At 45.6% G+C, this 26,996-nt stretch overlaps 2 protein-coding genes across 3 annotated transcripts in view; both read left to right on the plus strand.

Moving 5' to 3' along the window:
- Positions 1 to 26,996, plus strand: part of ston2 (stonin 2) — a 56,380-nt gene that overhangs the window by 7,779 nt on the left and 21,605 nt on the right. Inside the window, exons 2-4 of one of the 2 annotated variants that reach the window (XM_055863828.1) lie at positions 3,638 to 3,981; positions 16,033 to 16,182; positions 20,392 to 20,601. In XM_055863828.1, the coding sequence (XP_055719803.1) occupies positions 3,891 to 3,981; positions 16,033 to 16,182; positions 20,392 to 20,601 (451 nt within the window). In that variant the 5' untranslated portion in view covers positions 3,638 to 3,890. Of the gene's footprint in view, positions 1 to 3,637; positions 3,982 to 16,032; positions 16,183 to 20,391; positions 20,602 to 26,996 lie in introns of those variants that run through there. The other variant, XM_055863830.1, reaches the window with a different exon arrangement.
- On the plus strand, positions 16,199 to 17,393 carry LOC129811991 (adhesive plaque matrix protein-like). Its single transcript, XM_055863831.1, has one exon. The coding sequence runs from the start codon at positions 16,321 to 16,323 to the stop codon at positions 17,221 to 17,223; it is 903 nt and encodes a 300-aa protein (XP_055719806.1). The 5' UTR covers positions 16,199 to 16,320; the 3' UTR covers positions 17,224 to 17,393.

The raw sequence follows: 26,996 nt of genomic DNA on the forward strand, positions 1-26,996 counted from the left end.
GAGCAAGGGGAACAACTACTCCAAGTCCCAGAGCGAGTGACGTTTGAGAGCGAGCGAGCGATTTCACATCGGTTACACCAGCCTAATCTCGGGAGTTGATAAGCTTGAAGTCATAAACAGCGCAATGCTTGAAGCATTGCGAAGAGCTGCTGGCAAAACGCACAAAATTGCTGTTTGAATGAATGCTTACGAGCCTGCTGGTGCCTACCATCGCTCAGTCAGGTGGTTAGAGCGTTGGACTAGTTAACCGTAAGGTTGCAAGATTGAATCCCCGAGCTGACAAGGTAAAAATCTGTCGTTCTGCCCCTGAACAAGGCAGTTAACCCACCGTTCCTAGGCTGTCATTGAAAATAAGAATGTGTTCTTAACTGACTTGCCTAGTTAAATAAAGGTGTAAAAAAAAAAAACGTCTACATCGGTGTCCAAAAATACCGATTTCTGATTGTTATGAAAACTTGAAATCGGCCCTAATTAATCGGCCATTCCAGACAGCTCAGTGCATTCAACATGTCAATACTTCTCACAAATATTAATGAAGTCAATCTATCCTCTACTTTGACACAGGTAAGATTGACATGCATATTATTCATGTTAGTTCTCTGTGTACGTTTAAGAGCCAGCCTTGCTGCCCTGGGAACCACACATGCGGAGATCATCCGTTCACCTACTCTGCGTCTCACAAGACTTGTCGGTTGGAATCAAAAATCTCAAATTTGGACTCATCAGACCAAAGGACAGATTTCCACCGGTCTAATGTCCATTACTCGTGTTTCCTGGCCCAAGCAAGTCTCTTCTTCTTATTGGTGTCCTTTAGTAGTGGTTTCTTTGCAGCAATTTGACCGTGAAGACCTGATTCACACAGTCTCCTCTGAACAGTTGATGTTGAGATGTGTCTGTTACTTGAACTCTGTGAAGCATTTATTTGGGCTGCAATTTCTGAGGCTGGTAACTCTAATGAACTTACCCTCTGCAGCAGAGGTAACTCTGGGTCATCCATTCCTGTGGCGGCCCTCATGAGAGCCAGTTTCATCGTAGCGCTTGATGGTTTTTGTGACTGCACTTTGAAAGTTCTTGAAATGTTCTGCATTGACTGACCTTCATGTCTTAAAGTAATGATGTACTGTTGTTTCTCTTTGCTTATTTGAGCTGTTCATAGCTGTAATATGGTCTTGGTCTTTTACTAAATAGATCTTCTGTATCCCACCCCTACCTTGTCACAACACAACTGATTGGCTCAAACGCATTAAGAAGGAAATAAATTCCACAAATTAACTTTTAACAAGGCACACCTGTTAATTGAAATCCATTCCAGGTGACTACCTTATGAAGCTGGTTGAGAGAATGCCAAGAGTGTGTAAAGCTGTCATCAAGGCAACTGAAATATAAAATATATTTTGATTTGTTTAACACTTTTTTGGTTAGTACATGATTCCAGAATGTGTTATTGTCTTCACTAATATTCGACAATGTAGAAAATAGTGAAAATAAAGGAAAACTCTTTCATGAGTAGGTGTGTCCAAACTTTTGACTGGTACTATATGTTTATCCACCAGCAGATTATGATTGATAATCTAAAATGCTCCACTTAACTCAAACAAAACATCTCCCACAAACTTTTTATTATCAATTTGTCTCAGCCAATCATCAGTCATTTGTGGTGATTGTTGAATGCCCTTCCCTATAAGTGTGCTGAAAATATGTGTTTACTTTGAAATGGCATTGTATCTGGTCATTCTTGGGTAGTGGAATTACTTTTGATTCCTTCCAGGCCTGAGGGCACACACTTTCCTTGTAGGTTTCGATTGAATAGATGGCCATTAGGAGTGGCAATATCGTCCGATCTCATCCTCAATCATTTTCCATCCAAGTTGTCAGACCCAGGTGGCTTGTCATTGTTGATAGACAGCAATATGTTTTTCACCTCTTCCACACAAATTTTACAGAATTCAAAATTGCAATGCTTGTCTTTCATAATTGGGTCAGTTATGCATGGATGTGTAGGTAGTTGGCAATATCAGTGGGGTTTGTGATGAGTAAGCCATCGGATTCAATGAATGAAGGAGCCGAGTTCGCCTTTTGGCCCAAATTTTAATTTAAGGTGCTACAAAACTTTTCTTTATATCATTTATCTTTGTTTCATAGTACAGTTTCTTCTTATTTGGTTCTGTTAAGTCACATGATTTCACATTTTACAGTATGTCTGCCAAACGGCTGTGCAGCCCGACTTATTTGCCATTCCTTTGGCCTCATCCTTCTCAACCATACCATCTTTCCATTCCTCATCAAATCCACAGGGATTTAACCGTTTTTAGTAATCTTCTTAATGGGTGCATGCTGATTAGTAACTGGAATAAGCAATTTTATAAATGTGTCAAGTGCAGCATCTGGTTGCTGCTCATTACACACCACAGACCAGCAAATATTCTTTACATCTTCAACGTAGAATATGTTTTGTAGTGATTCCTATGACCTCTTATACGCTATGTCAGGCCCAGGCTTTGGAACTTTGGTTTTCCTAGATATGACTACTATATTATGATCAATACAGCCAATGGATTTTGATACTGTTTTAGAGCAGATTTCTGCAACATTAGTAAAGATGTGATCAATACACGTGGATGATTTCATCCCTGTGCTGTTTGTAAATACCCTGGTAGGTTGACTGACAATCTGATCCAGGTTGCAGGCACTGGTTACAGGTTGAAGCTTTTTCCTTCCAGATACTGACTGTTTGCCTTTGGCGGTCTATAGCAGCTTCCCAAAAGAATGGGCTTTAGTTGAGGCAGGTAAAAGCATTAGAAGTTTAGCATTAGAAGTTAAGAACTTAACTCAATGGGAACTGAAGTGGTTATGTACTCATAAGAGCAGGAAACCACCACTTTAGAATCAAGGTTTTGTATCGAGGATTCTGTGGAAACCAAGTTATTTCATAGCCAGCATCCTGGTCACGTCAGATCTGTAGGCTCACGGGCTGGTCGACTAAGGTTGAGGTCTAGGAGCTAGGCAGGGGCTGGAGAGCTGAGGCTTCCCGGATTTCAAAAGTTCTTCCTGACACGGACACACTGACAGTGTCTTCCTGTCCTGAAGAGCACGACCCTCCCCCATAAATAGAATGGACACGTATTGTCAACAGCTCGATGCCGACTTTTGTTACGGCGAACTGAATGCTCATTCTGTCTCTGCTGGTTGGTCAACAGAGAGTCAGTCTATAGCATGCACCCCAAATGCCACCCTCTTCCCTTTATAGTGCACTATGTAGGGACGATGCTGCCATAGACTTCCAGAAAGTGTCTGTGTTGTGTTTGAGTGCAGCACATGGGAAGGGGAGTTTGCTGTCTTGTGGGTGAGACCAACGTTGAATCTAACCAATATGCTTGTTGTCCTGTAGTTAGCGTCTAAGCAACTTTATTACAGGACTGCCTCTGGTACACACACTTCAAACGCTTTGACAGCCTCTATGACTCCTAGGTGTCACACCTGATGTTGCCCTGGACTGAGGGTTTCTTGGTTCTCGAACGAACCTTGGTCTTCACGCCTATGTGTCAGCGGCATGGTCTATGGCTGCCAAGATTGTGCTTCAGTTTATCATTCCTCCACGTTAACTCTCTCGCTCTGTCTGTCTCTGTCTCCTCCTCAGCGTCTCCAGGTGTGCATGGATGCAGACAGGTGTGAGGGCAGGAACTAGTGGAATCTAGTGGAGTGTACACACACGCACACACACACACACACACACACACACACACACACACACACACACACACACACACACACACACACACACACACACACACACACACACACACACACACTAGCATACTAGCACACTAGCATACTAGCATACTAGCATACTAGCACACCAGCACACCAACACACACATACATACACAAACCATGGCCACTGCCAGCAGAGTGGGCTCGGGAAGAGCTGGTTGGGTGGCGTTCGCAGATGAAGCCTTCGGGAGAAGCACAGAGCATCAAGCAGGTACGAGTCATATTGTGAAAGTCATTTAAATCCTATACTGTAGGATGAAGTTCAGGAGTAGATGTGTTTTTGTAATGTGATCATTTTATGCCCATGTACAATTAAGCACATATCTACCTGGCAAGGAGATGTCGGGGCCAGCACGCTAGCAGACTGTATGTCAATAACACACTGAGTGAATTTGGCAGGTATCCTTTAGATCACCTGAACACAACCCTGGACCATGAAGCCAGTTCCACTGTATTTTTTTCCATTGTTCCCCTCCAATCAGGGACTTATTTAGACCTTTGACACCAGGTGTGTGCAATTAATTATCAGGTAGAACAGAAAACCAGCAGGCTCCGGACCTCGTAGGGTAAGAGTTGAGTAGCGCTGCTTTAGATTCCCCTGAGGACCTCTGCCTGTGTGTAGGGATGTGTGTTAAGGGTGGGCGGTATTCAGATTTCCATACCTTCATACCGGGATCTACTGTATTACAGCAGTGCACACAAGGGGCCCTATTTATTTCTTATGCTATCAAAGTACTATCAAATTCCCGTTGTGGACGCTAGCTAGCAAGCGCAAGCAAACATAAGCTAATTGCAAGGTCAGACAACCTAGCTCAAAACAACTATTTTAAGAGGCTCACAATTGATCCAGGAGGGCATTGATCGTCTCTGCTCTAACCAAGAAGTGTGATCTTGCAACCTAGCCACCTATAGCTAGCAAGTTAGCAAACCAAATTAATAGCTGGAGCCCTGAGCTGGAGAAAATATGTTTGACACATCTTAAATAGTTAACTTATTACAAGTTACAAGATATTTAGCTGGCAAACATTTTAATAGGGAATTTCAAGTGTAACTTGTTCACCTCTCGTGTGGATCCCCACGAAACTTCCATTTGCTCTATGTTCTCTTCGAAGTGCATCTTTTCCTTTCAAGAGGATTCAACACGTATCGAGATCGATACGATACAGGTACGATACCTTTTAGTTTGAAACGATTCGGTGCGATTTGGTTTGATGCGAGAACAACTCAATGCGATTTGGTTCAATGCGATGCGATGCACTAACTTTTGTTGCTTAAACACATTCATTTTCCATTCTAAATTCAAATCTGCTGCTTAATGATTCTCATGAGCTGGGCCTTTCTGTGCTGGATCTATCTGAGCTGACTTCTCTCTCTCTGTGTGCCTGCTTCCCTCCCTCCCATATGGGAGACTAGGCATCTAACACCCCACTAGACTAGGCATCTAACACCCATATAGACTAGACATCTAACACCCCACTAGACTAGGCATCTAACACCCCACTAGACTAGGCATCTAACACCCCACTAGACTAGGCATCTAACACCCCACTAGACTAGGCATCTAACACCCCACTAGACTAGGCATCTAACACCCCACTAGACTAGGCATCTAACACCCCACTAGACTAGGCATCTAACACCCCACTAGACTAGGCATCTAACACCCCACTAGACTAGGCATCTAACACCCCACTAGACTAGGCATCTAACACCCCACTAGACTAGGCATCTAACACCCCACTAGACTAGGCATCTAACACCCCACTAGACTAGGCATCTAACACCCCACTAGACTAGGCATCTAACACCCCACTAGACTAGGCATCTAACACCCCACTAGACTAGGCATCTAACACCCCACTAGACTAGGCATCTAACACCCCACTAGACTAGGCATCTAACACCCCACTAGACTAGGCATCTAACACCCCACTAGACTAGGCATCTAACACCCCACTAGACTAGGCATCTAACACCCCACTAGACTAGGCATCTAACACCCCACTAGACTAGGCATCTAACACCCCACTAGACTAGGCATCTAACACCCCACTAGACTAGGCATCTAACACCCCACTAGACTAGGCATCTAACACCCCACTAGACTAGGCATCTAACACCCCACTAGACTAGGCATCTAACACCCCACTAGACTAGGCATCTAACACCCCACTAGACTAGGCATCTAACACCCCACTAGACTAGGCATCTAACACCCCACTAGACTAGGCATCTAACACCCCACTAGACTAGGCATCTAACACCCCACTAGACTAGGCATCTAACACCCCACTAGACTAGGCATCTAACACCCCACTAGACTAGGCATCTAACACCCCACTAGACTAGGCATCTAACACCCCACTAGACTAGGCATCTAACACCCCACTAGACTAGGCATCTAACACCCCACTAGACTAGGCATCTAACACCCCACTAGACTAGGCATCTAACACCCCACTAGACTAGGCATCTAACACCCCACTAGACTAGGCATCTAACACCCCACTAGACTAGGCATCTAACACCCCACTAGACTAGGCATCTAACACCCCACTAGACTAGGCATCTAACACCCCACTAGACTAGGCATCTAACACCCCACTAGACTAGGCATCTAACACCCCACTAGACTAGGCATCTAACACCCCACTAGACTAGGCATCTAACACCCCACTAGACCAGGCATCTAACACCCAACACCCCACTAGACTAGACATCTAACACCCCAATAGACTAGACATCTCACACCCCACTAGACTAGACATCTCACACCCCACTAGACATCTCACACCCCACTAGACATCTCACACCCCACTAGACTAGGCATCTCACACCCCACTAGACTAGGCATCTCACACCCCACTAGACTAGGCATCTCACACCCCACTAGACTAGGCATCTCACACCCCACTAGACTAGGCATCTCACACCCCACTAGACTAGGCATCTCACACCCCACTAGACTAGGCATCTCACACCCCACTAGACTAGGCATCTCACACCCCACTAGACTAGGCATCTCACACCCCACTAGACTAGGCATCTCACACCCCACTAGACTAGGCATCTCACACCCCACTAGACTAGGCATCTCACACCCCACTAGACTAGGCATCTCACACCCCACTAGACTAGGCATCTCACACCCCACTAGACTAGGCATCTCACACCCCACTAGACTAGGCATCTCACACCCCACTAGACTAGGCATCTCACACCCCACTAGACTAGGCATCTCACACCCCACTAGACTAGGCATCTCACACCCCACTAGACTAGGCATCTCACACCCCACTAGACTAGGCATCTCACACCCCACTAGACTAGGAATCTCACACCCCACTAGACTAGGCATCTCACACCCCACTAGACTAGGCATCTCACACCCCACTAGACTAGGCATCTAACACCCCACTAGACTAGGCATCTAACACCCCACTAGACCAGGCATCTAACACCCCACTAGACTAGGCATCTAACACCCAACACCCCACTAGACTAGACATCTAACACCCCACTAGACTAGACATCTCACACCCCACTAGACTAGACATCTCACACCCCACTAGACTAGACATCTCACACCCCACTAGACATCTCACACCCCACTAGACATCTCACACCCCACTAGACATCTCACACCCCACTAGACATCTCACACCCCACTAGACTAGGCATCTCACACCCCACTAGACTAGGCATCTCACACCCCACTAGACTAGGCATCTCACACCCCACTAGACTAGGCATCTCACACCCCACTAGACTAGGCATCTCACACCCCACTAGACTAGGCATCTCACACCCCACTAGACTAGGCATCTCACACCCCACTAGACTAGGCATCTCACACCCCACTAGACTAGGCATCTCACACCCCACTAGACTAGGCATCTCACACCCCACTAGACTAGGCATCTCACACCCCACTAGACTAGGCATCTCACACCCCACTAGACTAGGCATCTCACACCCCACTAGACTAGGCATCTCACACCCCACTAGACTAGGCATCTCACACCCCACTAGACTAGGCATCTCACACCCCACTAGACTAGGCATCTCACACCCCACTAGACTAGGCATCTCACACCCCACTAGACTAGGCATCTCACACCCCACTAGACTAGGCATCTCACACCCCACTAGACTAGGCATCTCACACCCCACTAGACTAGGCATCTCACACCCCACTAGACTAGGCATCTAACACCCCACTAGACTAGGCATCTAACACCCCACTAGACTAGGCATCTAACACCCCACTAGACTAGGCATCTAACACCCCACTAGACTAGGCATCTAACACCCCACTAGACTAGGCATCTAACACCCCACTAGACTAGGCATCTAACACCCCACTAGACTAGGCATCTAACACCCCACTAGACTAGGCATCTAACACCCCACTAGACTAGGCATCTAACACCCCACTAGACTAGGCATCTAACACCCCACTAGACTAGACATCTAACACCCCACTAGACCAGGCATCTAACACCCCACTAGACTAGGCATCTAACACCCAACACCCCACTAGACTAGGCATCTAACACCCCACTAGACTAGGCATCTAACACCCCACTAGACTAGGCATCTAACACCCCACTAGACTAGGCATCTAACACCCCACTAGACTAGGCATCTAACACCCCACTAGACTAGGCATCTAACACCCCACTAGACTAGGCATCTAACACCCCACTAGACTAGGCATCTAACACCCCACTAGACTAGGCATCTAACACCCCACTAGACTAGGCATCTAACACCCCACTAGACTAGGCATCTAACACCCCACTAGACTAGGCATCTAACACCCCACTAGACTAGGCATCTAACACCCCACTAGACTAGGCATCTAACACCCCACTAGACTAGGCATCTAACACCCAACACCCCACTAGACTAGACATCTAACACCCCACTAGACTAGACATCTCACACCCCACTAGACTAGACATCTCACACCCCACTAGACATCTCACACCCCACTAGACATCTCACACCCCACTAGACATCTCACACCCCACTAGACTAGGCATCTCACACCCCACTAGACTAGGCATCTCACACCCCACTAGACTAGGCATCTCACACCCCACTAGACTAGGCATCTCACACCCCACTAGACTAGGCATCTCACACCCCACTAGACTAGGCATCTCACACCCCACTAGACTAGGCATCTCACACCCCACTAGACTAGGCATCTCACACCCCACTAGACTAGGCATCTCACACCCCACTAGACTAGGCATCTCACACCCCACTAGACTAGGCATCTCACACCCCACTAGACTAGGCATCTCACACCCCACTAGACTAGGCATCTCACACCCCACTAGACTAGGCATCTCACACCCCACTAGACTAGGCATCTCACACCCCACTAGACTAGGCATCTCACACCCCACTAGACTAGGCATCTCACACCCCACTAGACTAGGCATCTCACACCCCACTAGACTAGGCATCTCACACCCCACTAGACTAGGCATCTCACACCCCACTAGACTAGGCATCTCACACCCCACTAGACTAGGCATCTCACACCCCACTAGACTAGGCATCTCACACCCCACTAGACTAGGCATCTCACACCCCACTAGACTAGGCATCTCACACCCCACTAGACTAGGCATCTCACACCCCACTAGACTAGGCATCTCACACCCCACTAGACTAGGCATCTCACACCCCACTAGACTAGGCATCTCACACCCCACTAGACTAGGCATCTAACACCCCACTAGACTAGGCATCTAACACCCCACTAGACTAGGCATCTAACACCCCACTAGACTAGGCATCTAACACCCCACTAGACTAGGCATCTCACACCCCACTAGACTAGGCATCTCACACCCCACTAGACTAGGCATCTCACACCCCACTAGACTAGGCATCTAACACCCCACTAGACTAGGCATCTAACACCCCACTAGACTAGGCATCTAACACCCCACTAGACTAGGCATCTAACACCCCACTAGACTAGGCATCTAACACCCCACTAGACTAGGCATCTAACACCCCACTAGACTAGGCATCTAACACCCCACTAGACTAGGCATCTAACACCCCACTAGACTAGGCATCTAACACCCCACTAGACTAGGCATCTAACACCCCACTAGACTAGGCATCTAACACCCCACTAGACTAGGCATCTAACACCCCACTAGACTAGGCATCTAACACCCCACTAGACTAGGCATCTAACACCCCACTAGACTAGGCATCTAACACCCCACTAGACTAGGCATCTAACACCCCACTAGACTAGGCATCTAACACCCCACTAGACTAGGCATCTAACACCCCACTAGACTAGGCATCTAACACCCCACTAGACTAGGCATCTAACACCCCACTAGACTAGGCATCTAACACCCCACTAGACTAGGCATCTAACACCCCACTAGACTAGGCATCTAACACCCCACTAGACTAGGCATCTAACACCCCACTAGACTAGGCATCTAACACCCCACTAGACTAGGCATCTAACACCCCACTAGACTAGGCATCTAACACCCCACTAGACTAGGCATCTAACACCCCACTAGACTAGGCATCTAACACCCCACTAGACTAGGCATCTAACACCCCACTAGACTAGGCATCTAACACCCCACTAGACTAGGCATCTAACACCCCACTAGACTAGGCATCTAACACCCCACTAGACTAGGCATCTAACACCCCACTAGACTAGGCATCTAACACCCCACTAGGCTAGGCATCTAACACCCCACTAGGCTAGGCATCTAACACCCCACTAGGCTAGGCATCTAACACCCCACTAGGCTAGGCATCTAACACCCCACTAGGCTAGGCATCTAACACCCCACTAGGCTAGGCATCTAACACCCCACTAGGCTAGGCATCTAACACCCCACTAGACTAGGCATCTAACACCCCACTAGACTAGGCATCTAACACCCCACTAGACTAGGCATCTAACACCCCACTAGACTAGGCATCTAACACCCCACTAGACTAGGCATCTAACACCCCACTAGACTAGGCATCTAACACCCCACTAGACTAGGCATCTAACACCCCACTAGACTAGGCATCTAACACCCCACTAGACTAGGCATCTAACACCCCACTAGACTAGGCATCTAACACCCCACTAGACTAGGCATCTAACACCCCACTAGACTAGGCATCTAACACCCCACTAGACTAGGCATCTAACACCCCACTAGACTAGGCATCTAACACCCCACTAGACTAGGCATCTAACACCCCACTAGACTAGGCATCTAACACCCCACTAGACTAGGCATCTAACACCCCACTAGACTAGGCATCTAACACCCCACTAGACTAGGCATCTAACACCCCACTAGACTAGGCATCTAACACCCCACTAGACTAGGCATCTAACACCCCACTAGACTAGGCATCTAACACCCCACTAGACTAGGCATCTAACACCCCACTAGACTAGGCATCTAACACCCCACTAGACTAGGCATCTAACACCCCACTAGACTAGGCATCTAACACCCCACTAGACTAGGCATCTAACACCCCACTAGACTAGGCATCTAACACCCCACTAGACTAGGCATCTAACACCCCACTAGACTAGGCATCTAACACCCCACTAGACTAGGCATCTAACACCCCACTAGACTAGGCATCTAACACCCCACTAGACTAGGCATCTAACACCCCACTAGACTAGGCATCTAACACCCCACTAGACTAGGCATCTAACACCCCACTAGACTAGGCATCTAACACCCCACTAGACTAGGCATCTAACACCCCACTAGACTAGGCATCTAACACCCCACTAGACTAGGCATCTAACACCCCACTAGACTAGGCATCTAACACCCCACTAGACTAGGCATCTAACACCCCACTAGACTAGGCATCTAACACCCCACTAGACTAGGCATCTAACACCCCACTAGACTAGGCATCTAACACCCCACTAGACTAGGCATCTAACACCCCACTAGACTAGGCATCTAACACCCCACTAGACTAGGCATCTAACACCCCACTAGACTAGGCATCTAACACCCCACTAGACTAGGCATCTAACACCCCACTAGACTAGGCATCTAACACCCCACTAGACTAGGCATCTAACACCCCACTAGACTAGGCATCTAACACCCCACTAGACTAGGCATCTAACACCCCACTAGACTAGGCATCTAACACCCCACTAGACTAGGCATCTAACACCCCACTAGACTAGGCATCTAACACCCCACTAGACTAGGCATCTAACACCCCACTAGACTAGGCATCTAACACCCCACTAGACTAGGCATCTAACACCCCACTAGACTAGGCATCTAACACCCCACTAGACTAGGCATCTAACACCCCACTAGACTAGGCATCTAACACCCCACTAGACTAGGCATCTAACACCCCACTAGACTAGGCATCTAACACCCCACTAGACTAGGCATCTAACACCCCACTAGACTAGGCATCTAACACCCCACTAGACTAGGCATCTAACACCCCACTAGACTAGGCATCTAACACCCCACTAGACTAGGCATCTAACACCCCACTAGACTAGGCATCTAACACCCCACTAGACTAGGCATCTAACACCCCACTAGACTAGGCATCTAACACCCCACTAGACTAGGCATCTAACACCCCACTAGACTAGGCATCTAACACCCCACTAGACTAGGCATCTAACACCCCACTAGACTAGGCATCTAACACCCCACTAGACTAGGCATCTAACACCCCACTAGACTAGGCATCTAACACCCCACTAGACTAGGCATCTAACACCCCACTAGACTAGGCATCTAACACCCCACTAGACTAGGCATCTAACACCCCACTAGACTAGGCATCTAACACCCCACTAGACTAGGCATCTAACACCCCACTAGACTAGGCATCTAACACCCCACTAGACTAGGCATCTAACACCCCACTAGACTAGGCATCTAACACCCCACTAGACTAGGCATCTAACACCCCACTAGAGTAGGCATCTAACACCCCACTAGAGTAGGCATCTAACACCCCACTAGAGTAGGCATCTAACACCCCACTAGAGTAGGCATCTAACACCCCACTAGAGTAGGCATCTAACACCCCACTAGAGTAGGCATCTAACACCCCACTAGAGTAGGCATCTAACACCCCACTAGAGTAGGCATCTAACACCCCACTAGAGTAGGCATCTAACACCCCACTAGAGTAGGCATCTAACACCCCACTAGAGTAGGCATCTAACACCCCACTAGAGTAGGCATCTAACACCCCACTAGAGTAGGCATCTAACACCCCACTAGAGTAGGCATCTAACACCCCACTAGAGTAGGCATCTAACACCCCACTAGAGTAGGCATCTAACACCCCACTAGAGTAGGCATCTAACACCCCACTAGAGTAGGCATCTAACACCCCACTAGAGTAGGCATCTAACACCCCACTAGACTAGGCATCTAACACCCCACTAGACTAGGCATCTAACACCCCACTAGACTAGGCATCTAACACCCCACTAGACTAGGCATCTAACACCCCACTAGACTAGGCATCTAACACCCCACTAGAGTAGGCATCTAACACCCCACTAGACTAGGCATCTAACACCCCACTAGACTAGGCATCTAACACCCCACTAGACTAGGCATCTAACACCCCACTAGACTAGGCATCTAACACCCCACTAGACTAGGCATCTAACACCCCACTAGAGTAGGCATCTCACACCCCACTAGACTAGGCATCTCACACCCCAATACCAATATCAGATTAGGGGGCGGGGGGCAATTTCACCCCGTCTCCAAATCAAATGTTTTTTCTCTCTCGCTTTGGCCACGCAGTGCGCCTCACAAAAGTGACTGCTGTCCTCGTTGTGAAATATATACAGCAAAACTATGTAAACTATTGCTGATGGTGAACCTGAACAATCAAAGTAAAATATGCTGTCAGCCCTGTTCAGCAGGCACTGTACAGCCAGGTGAGTTGCCTCCGGTAGCTCATTTTATTCCGGTAAAACAACATTTTCAACAGCGAGTAGAGTGCCTTCAAAATGTTTTCCCACAAAGTGTGCCTGTTTCCACACTTTGTATTACAGCTTGAATTTAAAATGGATTACATTTAGATTTTGCGTCACTGGCCTACGCACAATGCCCCATAATGTCTAAGTGGAATTATGTTTTGACACATTTTTTCAAATTAATACAAAATTAAAAGCTGAAATGTCTTGAGTTAATACGTATTCAACCCTTTTGTTATGGCAAGCCTTAATACGTTCAGGCGCAAGAATTTGCTTAACAAGTCACATAATTAGTTGCATGGACTCATTATGTGTGCAAGGCTAGTGTTTAACATGATTTTTGAATGACTATCTCATCTCTTTACCCCACACATACAATTATCTGTAAGGTCCCTCAGTCGAGTAGTGAATTTCAGACACCGATTCAACTACAAAGACCAGGGAGGGTTTTCCATGCCTCATATAAAAATACAGACTTGAATATCCCTTTGAGCATGGTGAAGCTGTTAATTACACTTTGAATGGTTTATCAATCCACCCAGTCACTACAAAGATACAGGCATCCTTCTTAACTCAGTTGCTGGAGAGGAAGGAAACCGCTCAGGGATTTCACCTTGAGGCTAAATTAAAACAGAGTTTAATGGCTGTGATGGGATAAAACTGAGGATGGATCAACAACATTGTAGTTACTCCACAATACTAACCTAAATGACAGAGTGAAAAGCAGGAACCATGTACAGAATAAAAATATTCCAAAACATGCATCCTGTTTTGCAATAAGGTGCTAAAGTAAAACGGCAACAAATGTGACAAGGAAATGTACTTTATACCCTGAATACAAAGCGGTATGTTTGGGGCAAATCCAACACATCACTGAGTACCACTCTTCATATTTTCAAGCATGGTAGTGGCTGCATCCTGTTATGGGTATGCTAGAGTTTTTTTTGGGGGAGGGATAAAAAGAAACTGATAGAGCTAAGCACAGTCAAAATCCTAGCGGATAACCTGGTTCAGTCTGCTTTTCAACCGACACTGGGGGACATTTACCTTTCAGCAGGACAATAATCCAAAACACAAGGCCAAATATACACTGGAGTTGTTTACAAAGACTACATTGAATGTTCCTGAGTGGCCAAGTTACAGTTTTGACTTAAATCAGCTTGAAAATATATGTCAAGACTGGAAAATGGGTGTGTAGCAATGATCAACAACCAACTTGACAGAGCTTGAAGAATTTGGAAAAAATTCTGTGCAAATATTGTATAATCCAGGTGTGCAAAGCTCTTAGACTTACCCAGAAAGACTCACAGCTGTAATCGCTGCCAAGTGTGATTCTAACGTATCTAATGTATTGACTCAGGGCTGTGAATACTTATGTAAATGAGATATTTCTGTATTTAATTTTTTATACATTTGCACATTTTTCTAATAACCTGTTTTCACTTTGTCATTATGGGGTATTGTGTGTAGAATGATGAGAGAAAAAAATTATTGAATCCATTTTTAATTCAAGGCAGTAACAGTGGAAAAAGGAAAGGGGTCTGAATATTTTCCCAATGCACAGTATACTAGATAGGACAAGTTGCCTTCCTAACCAAACAAACAGACTTGCTAGTTTAGCTAACCAAACCATCAGTCCAAGCATCCTATTATGAAAATCGAAATCAACAATGCCAATAATGTTTTCAATGTGACATTTACTTGCAAAAGCAGCTCAAACATAGAACATGTTAGAATAAACTATATCCATACATTTTTCTACCTGGACTCACAGGTGTTTTGGCTTGCTTGTATGACATCAACGCAATATCTATTGTAATCCTCAACATCTCGTCTTTCAAGATGCGTCGAGTCCTCTTAATTTACAGCATTTCCCTCACTCGAGACGACAAAACATTTGCAAAAGTTGCCCAATTAGCGGGAGGATGGGGGCGACCTCTTGTAACGAGCGGTGCTCAAGTTCAGAAGACTGTCAGTCAAAACCCATACTGAGCTGTGAAGCGGAGGCCCATGAGCTCTGACATTACGTATAGCATGTTACTGGTACAGCCACCACATTCCAATTTAGGTGCTTATCAGTATCCAAACCTGCCATTTTTAACCCGTATACGGGCATGAGTGTAAAGGGTTAAACGAGGGGTAGGGCAGACATGTTGTCATAGAAAGACATCCCCTTGGTTCATTCTCTCTGTGTGTGTGTGTGTGTGTGTGTGTGTTTGTGTGTGTGTGTGACATTAGATGTGGACAGCAGCTTGCAGAGGCCTAGCCCCGCCCCTTCTGAGAACTCTTCCAGTGTCGAGCTGTTAGCCCCTCCCCCTCAGCAGAACGCATGGGTCTTATTCGAAGAGAAGACCTGGCCCTCGCCCAATCCGCAGTCGCAGGTAAAAGGTAATTACTCACTCGCTCGCGCTTTCTAGCTCTGTAGAATTCTGTACATTGTGAAAGGGGCTCTCGCATACTCTGTATACTCGCAAAAATGACCTTTTATTAAAAGTGCACAGGTTTTGGTCACAGGTTCCCCCTGTCATGATGATTTGGTCACCTCCTATTTCTCCTTCTGTTCTTCCTCTTCCCTCCGTCCCTCTTCTCTACCGTCCCTCTTCTCTACCGTCCCTCTTCTCTACCGTCCCTCTTCTCTACGTCCCTCTTCTCTCCCGTCCCTCTTCTCACCGTCCCTCTTCTCTCCGTCCCTCTTCTCTCCGTCCCTCTTCTCTCCGTCCCTCTTCTCTCCGTCCCTCTTCTCTCCGTCCCTCTTCTCTCCGTCCCTCTTCTCTCCGTCGCTCTTCTCTACCGTCCCTCTTCTCTACCGTCCCTCTTCTCTCCGTCCCTCTTCTCTCCGTCCCTCTTCTCTACCGTCCCTCTTCTCTCCGTCCCTCTTCTCTCCGTCCCTATTCTCTCCGTCCCTCTTCTCTCCGTCCCTCTTCTCTACCGTCCCTCTTCTCTACCGTCCCTCTTCTCTACCGTCCCTCTTCTCTACCGTCCCTCTTCTCTACCGTCCCTCTTCTCTACCGTCCCTCTTCTCTACCGTCCCTCTTCTCTACCGTCCCTCTTCTCTACCGTCCCTCTTCTCTACCGTCCCTCTTCTCTCCCGTCCCTCTTCTCTCCGTCCCTCTTCTCTCCCGTCCCTCTTCTCTCCCGTCCCTCTTCTCACCGTCCCTCTTCTCTCCGTCCCTCTTCTCTCCGTCCCTCTTCTCTACCATCCCTCTTCTCTCCGTCCATGCTTTGATCTCCTCCACTATTTTCTTCTCCTCTGTTGTTTTTGCTTTGTTTCTCCCCGTCATCTTCGTCTTACCACGAATGTCTCCCTCCTCTTCATCTCCACCTCCCTCTGTGTTCACTCGTCCTACTCCCTGGTATTTATCGCTGCCTTCCTTCCTTCTCCACCCTCCTCTACTCTCTCCTCCTCTTCACCTCTGGCGTCTCCCTTGAAAACGACAGACCGAGATAGGCGTCTGTTGTCTATCCAGTGCAGTAGAGTATGCTGGGTAATGGCACCCTGCTCGATGGCTGCCACCCAGGAGTGTACAGTATGTGTTGCTCTCTCTGCTGGTCTCTGAAGTGATGCACTAACACAGTCAGCACCAACACACACCAAGGCTGGAAAGTAGCCATTGTACCACACATTCCCACATGGGGGGGGGGGGGTGGGGGTGAATCGGGGAAATTGACATCTCCAAATATTTGATCTTTAGAAAATTGAAAAAAATGTTTTTTTGTATAGTGTACACGACCAACGTTAAAATCACAGAATCGTAATTCCAACAAAATATTTAACATTTTCACAAGTTTTTTTTTTTTTTTTTTTTGTGGTTGTTTATGGAACTCATTCTTGATGACCAAAACTGCATTTAAACTAGCAGACAATCGTCATTGGTATTGGGGGTATCTATGCCCCATACTCATTTGTAAAAGTCTTGGTTAACAGAGAGTAGATACTCCCATTGAGTCATTAGAACACTAGCTAACTACATGTAACTTCCAAAATAAAGGAAACACCAACAAAACGTGTGTTAATGGGGTCTGAACATTTTCTGGGGGGCTTGGTCATTACCTAATGCAGCGGCTATGACTGAAGCCAAACTAGCGTTGTCTTGGGGGGGGGGGGGGGGGGGGGGGTGGTTTAATATGGGTGTCTCTTGTGTGTGTTCGCACATGGAAAGTGTTTATACATTCAGTCACTCACCCTTCTACACTGAACAAAAATATAAATGCAACACGCAACAATTTCAAAGATTTTACAGATTTACAGTTCAGGAAATCAGTCAATTGAAATATATTCATTAGGCCCTAATCTATGGATTTCACATGACTGGGAATACAGATATGCATCTGTTGGTCACAGATACCTTAAAAAAAACAAAAATAGGGGCATGGGTCAGAAAACAAGTCAATATCTGGTGTGACCACCATTTGCCTCATGCAGTGCAACACATCTCCTTCGCATAGAGTTGATCAGGCTGTTGATTATTGCCTGTGGAATGTAGTCCCACTCCTCTTTAATGTCTGTGTGAAGTTGCTGGATATTGGCGGGAACTGGAACACGCTGTCGCACCAGAGCTTCCCACAATTGCTCAATGGGTGACTATGCAGGCCATGGAAGAACTGAGACATTTTCAGCTTCCAGGAATTGTGTACCTCTGCCTGTGACTTGAGGCTGTGCATTATCATGCTGATACGTGAAGTGATGGCGGCGGATGAATGGCACGACAATGAGCCTCAGGATGTCGTCATGGTATCTCGGTGCATTCAATATGCCATTGATAAAATACATTTGTGTTCGTTGTCCCTAGCTTATCCCCGCCCATACCATAACCCCACCGCCAACATGGGGCACTCTGTACACAACGTTGACATCAGCAATCCGCGTGCCCACAAGACGCCATGCATGCCGTCCGGTCGGTACTGTTGAAACCTGAGATGAGATTTCCCAACAAACTGTGAAGAGCACAGGGCGCCAGTGGCGAATTTTCCAATCTTGGTGTTCTCTGGCAAATGCCAAACATCCTGCACGGTGTTGGGCTGTAAGCACAACCCCCACCTGTGGACGTCGGGCCCTCATACCACCCTCATGGAGTCTGTTTCTGACCGTTTGAGCAGACACATGCACATTTGTGGCCTGCTGGCAGTGCTCCTCCTTGCACAAAGGCGGAGGTAGCGGTCCTGCTGCTGGGTTGTTGCCCTCTTATGGCTTCCTCCACGTCTCCTGATGTACTGGCCTGTCTCCTGGTAGCGCCTCCATGCTCTGGACGCTACGCTGACAGACACCGCAAACCTTCTTGCCACAGCTCGCATTGATGTGCCATCCTGGATGAGCTGCACTACCTGAGCCACTTGTGTGGGTTGTAGACTCCGTCTCATGCTACCACTAGAGTGAAAGCACCGCCAGAATTCAAAAGTGACCAAAACATCAGCCAGGAAGCATAGGAACTGAGAAGTGGTCTGTGGTCACCACCTGCAGAACCATTCCTTTATTGGGGGTGTCTTGCTAATTGCCTATAATTTCCACCTTTTGTCTATTCCATTTGCACAACAGCATGTGAAATTTATTGTCAATCAGTGTTGCTTCCTAAGTGGACAGTTTGATTTCACAGAAGTGTGATTGACTTGGAGTTACATTGTGTTGTTTACGTGTTCCCTTCATTTTTTTGAGCAGTGTATTATCTTGGCAAAGGAGAAACGCTCACTAACAGGGATGTACATTTGTGCGCAACATTTGAGAGAAATACGCTTTATGTGCTTATGGAAAATTTCTGTTATCTTTTATTTCAGCTCATGAAACGTTGGACCAACACTTTACATAATGCGTTTATATTTTTGTTCGTTATAGAATCGTTCCATACTCCAAGTCGATATTTACGTCATAAGAAGGGATGGCCCTCTTATGATATAACCTGGTCAAAAATCCCGATCTACGGTTCGCAATGCTCCCACGTAGTGAAATAGGGCTTGGAAGAAGAGCCCAGTGGCTTCAGGCTACTCGGCGTGTGAAATGTGGGGAACCGGTGTCCAAGTACGCGCCACGTAGCTATGTGTGTGGGAAAACATTTCATCACAGGTAAGACATTAGCTGTATAGTCTGTTTGTGTTGTTGGTCTCGGCTAGCTCAATGTTCCGGTCGGCAGCTAGCTAGCTAGCACTCACTCATGGCAGCTAGCACCGTCATAAATGGGGCATAAGGGAAGCCCTACAATATTATGTTTGTCTAAGTAGTGAGAAGGCTCGGGAGCGGGCAGTGTTAAAAGGTCATCTTTAGACATGTTGTACTTTTTTAACATTTTGAAATGGACTAAAACAAGCAGACAATGTTTTCCTGAACTTTTTCTGTTATGAGAAATCTCCCTTATATGAATCCGTATTTGTACGGAAATCTGGTAGATTGAGTTATTATTATTGTAGGTTCACTAAGTACAGATACATGCATGGCCCTCCCATATTAATTACAGACGTGTTAATTAAAAACTCCACAGCCAATGATCAACAACAAAGGGGGTTGAATGACTCTCGTATACATTGATGGATTTATGTGGTAAAAAAAAAAAAATTAAGTATAGTGTTTATGATAGTGTGTGTAACCACTTGTCCCTGCCTCTTTGTCAGGTACTTCTAGACACAGCGTCTGTTCCACGGCCAGTTTCTGGAGCGCCGTCCCGCCCTCAGAGAGCAGCTGGACCCAATCAGAACCAGGCTCAGTCTGGACCACACAATCAGGGAAGAGCTCTCTGAGCATGGGGGCGTCATCTTGTGATCTTCCCTCCCTAAACACAGAGGAACGGCACAATGAGTCGTCATCCCGACCCCAGTCACCCAGTGAGTGTACACACACACACACACACACACACACACACACACACACACACACACACACACACAGTCATCATGTGTAAGGTTTGTTGGGAAATAGTTATTGGGAAAGAGTACTTGGTCTCTAAGCCCCTCAGGTGTGCTACAGAAAGGAAGTGGGCTATGGTAGTCATAGATTGCTGCCTACTTAAATGATTAGATAAGGCACACACACACACACACACACACATTGTCCTTACAAGACCACTCCTTCCTCTGACTCTCTCCCTGTCTGTGACTGAACTCAATTGCTTTCAGCCACTCCCTCCATCAGAAACAGAGAAGAGGGAAGGGAGAGAGGAGGTAAGGAGAGGGGAAGGAGTTTAGAGGAGAGCAGAGCAGAGCACAGCACAGCGGCTTGCTCCCTAAGGAGGAGGGGGCTTAGAAGGGAGTTTGGTAGGGATGAGGAGGACATGACTTATACTGGGTGGGACGGGGAGAAGCTGCCTTAGATGTAAATGTTTTTCTATCCCTCTTGAATTGATTTGCTCCAGCAAGTCAAACAGAAAAGTGAAGTAAAAGCATGCGTTGGAGCCGATCGGAATAGTGTTTGAGGAAATGTTCTGTGTGTTTAGGGATGTGGTCTGTTCTTACTGTTTCTCTGCATATTTCAACAGAAAAGAGAGAGACTAAGGGAGAAATCTCAGGCTGATAGGATACACACACGCAAGTTTCCATAGAGACAGGGTTAGAGGAGACAGAATCTTGGCGAGTTGAATATTTCTCTTGATGAGATGAGATGAGATAAATGGGCTTGTCCTCAGAGCCGGTCTCTCTCACACACACACTCACACTCACACTCACACTCACACTCACACTCACACACACACACACACACACACACACACACACACACACACACACACTCACACTCACACACTCACACACTCACTCACACGAGAGTGCTGTTAATTGAATGCAACGCACCATTCAACACCATAGTGCCCTCGAAGCTCATCACTAAGCTAAGGACCCTGGGATTAAACACCTCCCTCTGCAACTGGATCCTGGACTTCCTGACGGGCCGCCCCCAGCTGGTGAGGGTAGGCAACAGCATATCTGCCACGCTGACCCTCAACTCAGGGTCCCCTGAGGGGCGTGTGCTTTGTCCTCTCCTGTACTCCCTGTTCACCTACGACTCAAACACAATTAAGTTTGCCGACGGCGGTAGGCCTGATCACAGACTACAATGAGACAGCCTACAGGCAGGAGGTCAGAGACCTGGCAATATGGTGCCAGGACAACAACCCCTCCCTTAACGTCAGCAAGACAAAGGAGCTGATTGTGGACTACAGGAAATGGAGAGCTGAGCAATATTTGCTATTTATTTGCTATTTTTCTTACTTTTTAACTCTGCATTGTTTGGAAAGGGCTTGTATAAGGCCAATGGTGACTTTGAAACAGTTACAGTTTAATGGCTGTGATAGGATAAAACTGAGGATGGATCAACAACATTGTAGCTACTCCACAATACTAACCTAAATGACAGAGTGAAACGAAGGAACCATGTACAGAGTAAAAAATATTCCAAAACACGCATCCTTTTTTGCAGTAAGACGCTAAAGTAAAACTGCAACAAATGTGGCAAAGAAATGTACTTCATGTCCTGAATACAAAGCGGTATGTTTGGGGCAAATCCAACACATCACCGAGTACCACTTTTTCATATTTTCAAGCATGGTGGTGGCTGCATCATGTTATGGGTATCCTTGTCATTTCGGTGGACTAGGGAGTTTTTCTTAGGATAAAAAGAAACGGAATAACACTAAGCACAGGCAAAATCCTAGAGGAATACCTGATTCAGTCTGCTTTCCAACAGACACTGGGAGACCAATCCACCTTTCAGCAGGACAATAGTGTAAAAAAAACAAGGCCAAATCTACACTGGACTTGCTTACCAAGATGTTCTTGTGTGGCCTAGTTAGAGTTTTGACTTAAATCGGCTTGAAAATCTATGGCATGCCTTCAAAATGGCTGTCTCGCAATGATCAACAACCAACTTGACAGAGCTTGAAGAATTAAAAAAATAATAATGTGCAAATATTGTACCATCCAGGTGTACAAAGCTCTTAGACTTACCAAGAAAGACTCACAGCTGTAATCGCTGCCAAGTATGATTCTAACATGTGTTGATTCAGGAGTGTGAATACTTATGTAAATGAGACATTTCTGTATTTAATTTTCAATAAATTTGCACACAAATAATACATGGTTTCACTTTGTCAATATGGGGTATTGTGTGTGGATGGGTGAGAGAAATACTTAATTCATTTTGAGTTCAAGGCCGTAACACAACAAAATGTGGAATAAGTCAAGGGGTATGAATACTTTCTGAAGCCACTAAGTATTCAATCTTTCTCTCACTCATCCTCTTTCTCTCACTCTTTTTCATGATATGCTCATTTTCTCTTCCCGGTCCCCCGCTATCACTCCCCTTTTTCTCTCTCTCTCTTTCATTAATCCTTCCATAACTAAGTAGTGTAAACAGGAAGTGGATTTGTCTGTTGATATGATTATTGTGTATACCCGTCTGGAGCACTAGAGACCCCCAACGTGGGGCTGGCTGCGTCTCAATAGTCTCGTCTCATGGTCTCCTTTCCTATTTATAGACTGTGATGAGGAGAGAAGAACACTTTTGATTATTGAGATACAACTTTAATGTTGACTGAAGTTCTCTATTATATGGGACAAGACTGCCTTATTTTCTGTCTCTTCTCTGGAGTAACCTAGTCCTAGTATATACGAGACAAGAGAAAGATATATATATACGAGACAGTCACCCAGTGAGTGTACACACACACACACACACACACACACACACACACACACACACACACACACACACACACACACACACACACACACACACACACACACATTCCCAGCAAGAGGGGAAGGAAGCATTGAAGTGTCTGCTTCTTCTTTCTTAATGAGGGGTTGTGACAGAACTTCTGTTGTTTTGGAGGGAGTGGTGTAAATTAACCCTGTGTTTATGGTGGAAATTGGACAGTGGGAGAGGTGTGTGTGTGTATATCTCTGTCATTCCAAAACGCGCAACTCTAGTAATGATCCTCTGACAGATGTGTGAGGTTCGGGGCAGAAGTTTGTGTGTGTGTCAATGAATGATGTACTGTGTGTGTGTGTTCAGCTTTGCTTGTCGGTTCAACTAGCAAGCAGCCTTAACATTGAGAGACATAGTAGAGGAGAATAGAGATCCACAGTCTAGCTCACACTCACTCAATCACTTACTCACTACCACAATGGTTTGGGGCGAGTTCCAACATGAAAATATAGGGTGTCCCGTTACACCGACTCCTCCACCCCTCCCCTGTAATTACATTTTCCCTCAAGCACTATTTCTTTTTTTATTTAACCTTTATTTAACCAGGAAGGGCACGTTGAGATTTGAAATCTCATTTTCAAGAGTGTCCTGGTCAAGATAGGCAGCACCAAGTCATTACACAATTACAGACAGACAACATGAAAAAGTACAAGTAATCCAGTAAGAACCATAGAATTCACAAGAGTATAACAAAATCATAAAACGGCAAATTAAAAACATTGACCGGTAAGGGAATCAGCCTCAAAATCCTTCATCAGTGATTTAAAAGCACCAATCGGGACAAGTTCTTCCAGTTTAAAAGTATTTTGTAAGGCGTTCCAAGCCGATGTCGCGGAGTACATAAAAGCCCTTTTACCAAATTCAGTTCGGACATTTGGAACAGTTAGCAGGATAAAGTCCTGCGAACGAAGAGAGTACCCATCACATTTCTGAACAATAAAAATGCCCAAATAAAATGGTAGTAAACCCGAAATGGCTTTGTAAATAAAAGTATTCCAGTGACTGAGCCTACGAGTGACTAGAGAAGGCCAGCCAACCCTGGTATATAAAGTGCAGTGGTGCGTAAGGGTTTTGCCGTTTAAAATAAATCTCAAAGTACCATGGTAAAGGGTGTCAATTGATCTCAAACGCTGAGCGGAAGCATTCATATATAAAATATCACCATAGTCTAGTAAAGGCATAAATGTAGCTGATTCTAGCCTCCTTCTGGCTTCAAAACAAAAACAGGTCTTATTTCGAAAATAAAATCCCAACTTCAGCATACATTTTTTGTAAGTTTAATATGCAATTTAAAGAGAGGCCATCATCAATTAAAATTCCAAGATATTTATGAGGTTACAGTCTAAATCTCATTGCCCTGACAGGTAGTAATAGGTGAAAGGTTCAGAGATCTATTTCTTTGTTTAGAAAACACAATTACTTTAGTTTCGTCACTATTGAGTATAAGCTTCAATTGACACAAGGTATGTTGAACAGTATAAAAAGCCATTTGCAAGTTCTGGAAAGCTTTTGTGAGAGACGAGGCACAACAATAAATAACAGTATCATCAGCATAAAAGTGAAGATGCGCATTTTGCACATTTTTGTCTCAATTATTATATAAATAGTGAATAAGAGCGGACCAAGTACAGAGCCCAGGGGCACACCATTACAGACAGAACATTTAACAGACATGAGCCCATCAAATTGAGTGCACTGAGTTCTATCAGACAGAAAGTTAGCAAACCATGCAACTGCATGCTCCGAAAGACCTACACTCACTCGACAATCTCTGCCTCAGTACAGCATGATCAACGATATCAAAAGCTTCAGAGAGATCAATAAAAAGTGAGACACAGTGCTGTTTTTTGTCAAGTGCTTCAGTGATATCATTTATAACCTTCATGGCTGCTGTAATTGTGCTATGCTTCTTCCTGAAGCCTGATTGGTACATTGATAAAATAGAGTTGGCGTATAAAAACTCTTTTAGCTTTTCACTCACAAGGGTTTCAAGTATTTTCACCATGGGTGACAGCTTTGAGATTGGACTATAATTATTTAAAGAGTTGGATCTCCCCCTTTTAAAAGTGGTAGGACAAATGCTGATTTCCAGATCTTTGGAATTTCATTACATTCCAGAGTTAGATTGAACAGATATTTAAGTGGTTTAGCTATGAAACCAGCTCCCAGATTTAAAAAGCAGGGATCCAAACGATCTGGACCTGCAGGCTTTCTCTAATTTCAGGATTTCAGGGCTACATGTACTTCCTGCACTGAGAATGGCAAAAAGCTATATATCAGCGCAACAATCCGAACGGTCTCTCATTGTGTGTGATGGCAAATGTTCTCTGTGCTGTAATAAACACCTAACGAAACGCTTCCTTTTGACTAGAGCTCAGCCCCTTACCTCAGTGCCACTCGTTTTGGTTTGACACCTGTGTCTGTCACATATTCAGTGAGGCACCGCACTGTGGAACGTTCAGAAATATATATTGAGCAGAACGGACACGCCTCTCTTGACATGTAGAGTTAAGGAATCATGTCAGTTCTATTCATGACATGTCTATGCAACAATCAGTATACAGTTGAAGTCGGAAGTTTACATACCCCTAGCCAAATACATTTAAACTCAGTTTTTCACAATTCCTGACATTTTAATCATAGTAAACATTCCCTGTCTTTGGTCAGTTAGGATCACCACTTTATTTTAAGAGTGTGAAATGTCAGAATAATAGTCAAGATAATTATTTATTTCAGCTTTTATTTCTTTCATCACATTCCCAGTGGGTCAGAAGTTTACATACACTCAATTAGTATTTGGTAGCATTGCCTTTAAATTGTTGAACTTGGGTCAAACGTTTCGGGTAGCCTTCCACAAGGTTCCCACAATAAGTTGTGTGAATTCTGGCCCATTCCTCCTGACAGAGCTGGTGTAACTGAATCAGGTTTGTAGGCCTCCTTGCTCGCACACGCCTTTTCAGTTCTGGCCACATATTTTCTATAGGATTGAGGTCAGGGCTTTGCGATGGCCACTCCAATATCTTGACTTTGTTGTCCTTAAGCCATTTTGCCACAACTTTGGAAGTATGCTTGGGGTCATTGTCCATTTGGAAGACCCATTTGCGACAAAGCTTTGACTTCCTGACTGATGTCTTGAGATGTTGCTTCAATATATCCACAGAATTTTACTTCCTCATGATGCCATCTATTTTGTGAAGTGCACCAGTCCCTCCTGCAGCAAAGCACCCCCACAACATGATGCTGCCACCCCCGTGGTTCACGGTTGGAATGGTGTTCTTTGGCTTGCAAGCCTCCCCCTTTTTCCTCCAAACATAACGATGGTCATTATGGCCAAACATTTCAGACTTGAGGACATTTCTCCAAAATGTACAATCTTTGTCCCCATGTGCAATTGCAAACCGTAGTCTGGCTTTTTTTATGGAGGTTTTGGATCAGTGGCTTCTTTTTTGCTGAGCGGCTTTTCAGGTTATGTTGATATAGGACTTGTGTTACTGTGGATGTAGATACTTTTGTACCCGTT

The sequence above is a fragment of the Salvelinus fontinalis genome, chromosome 15 (genome assembly GCF_029448725.1).
Source record: "Salvelinus fontinalis isolate EN_2023a chromosome 15, ASM2944872v1, whole genome shotgun sequence".
Lineage (NCBI taxonomy): Eukaryota > Metazoa > Chordata > Actinopteri > Salmoniformes > Salmonidae > Salvelinus > Salvelinus fontinalis.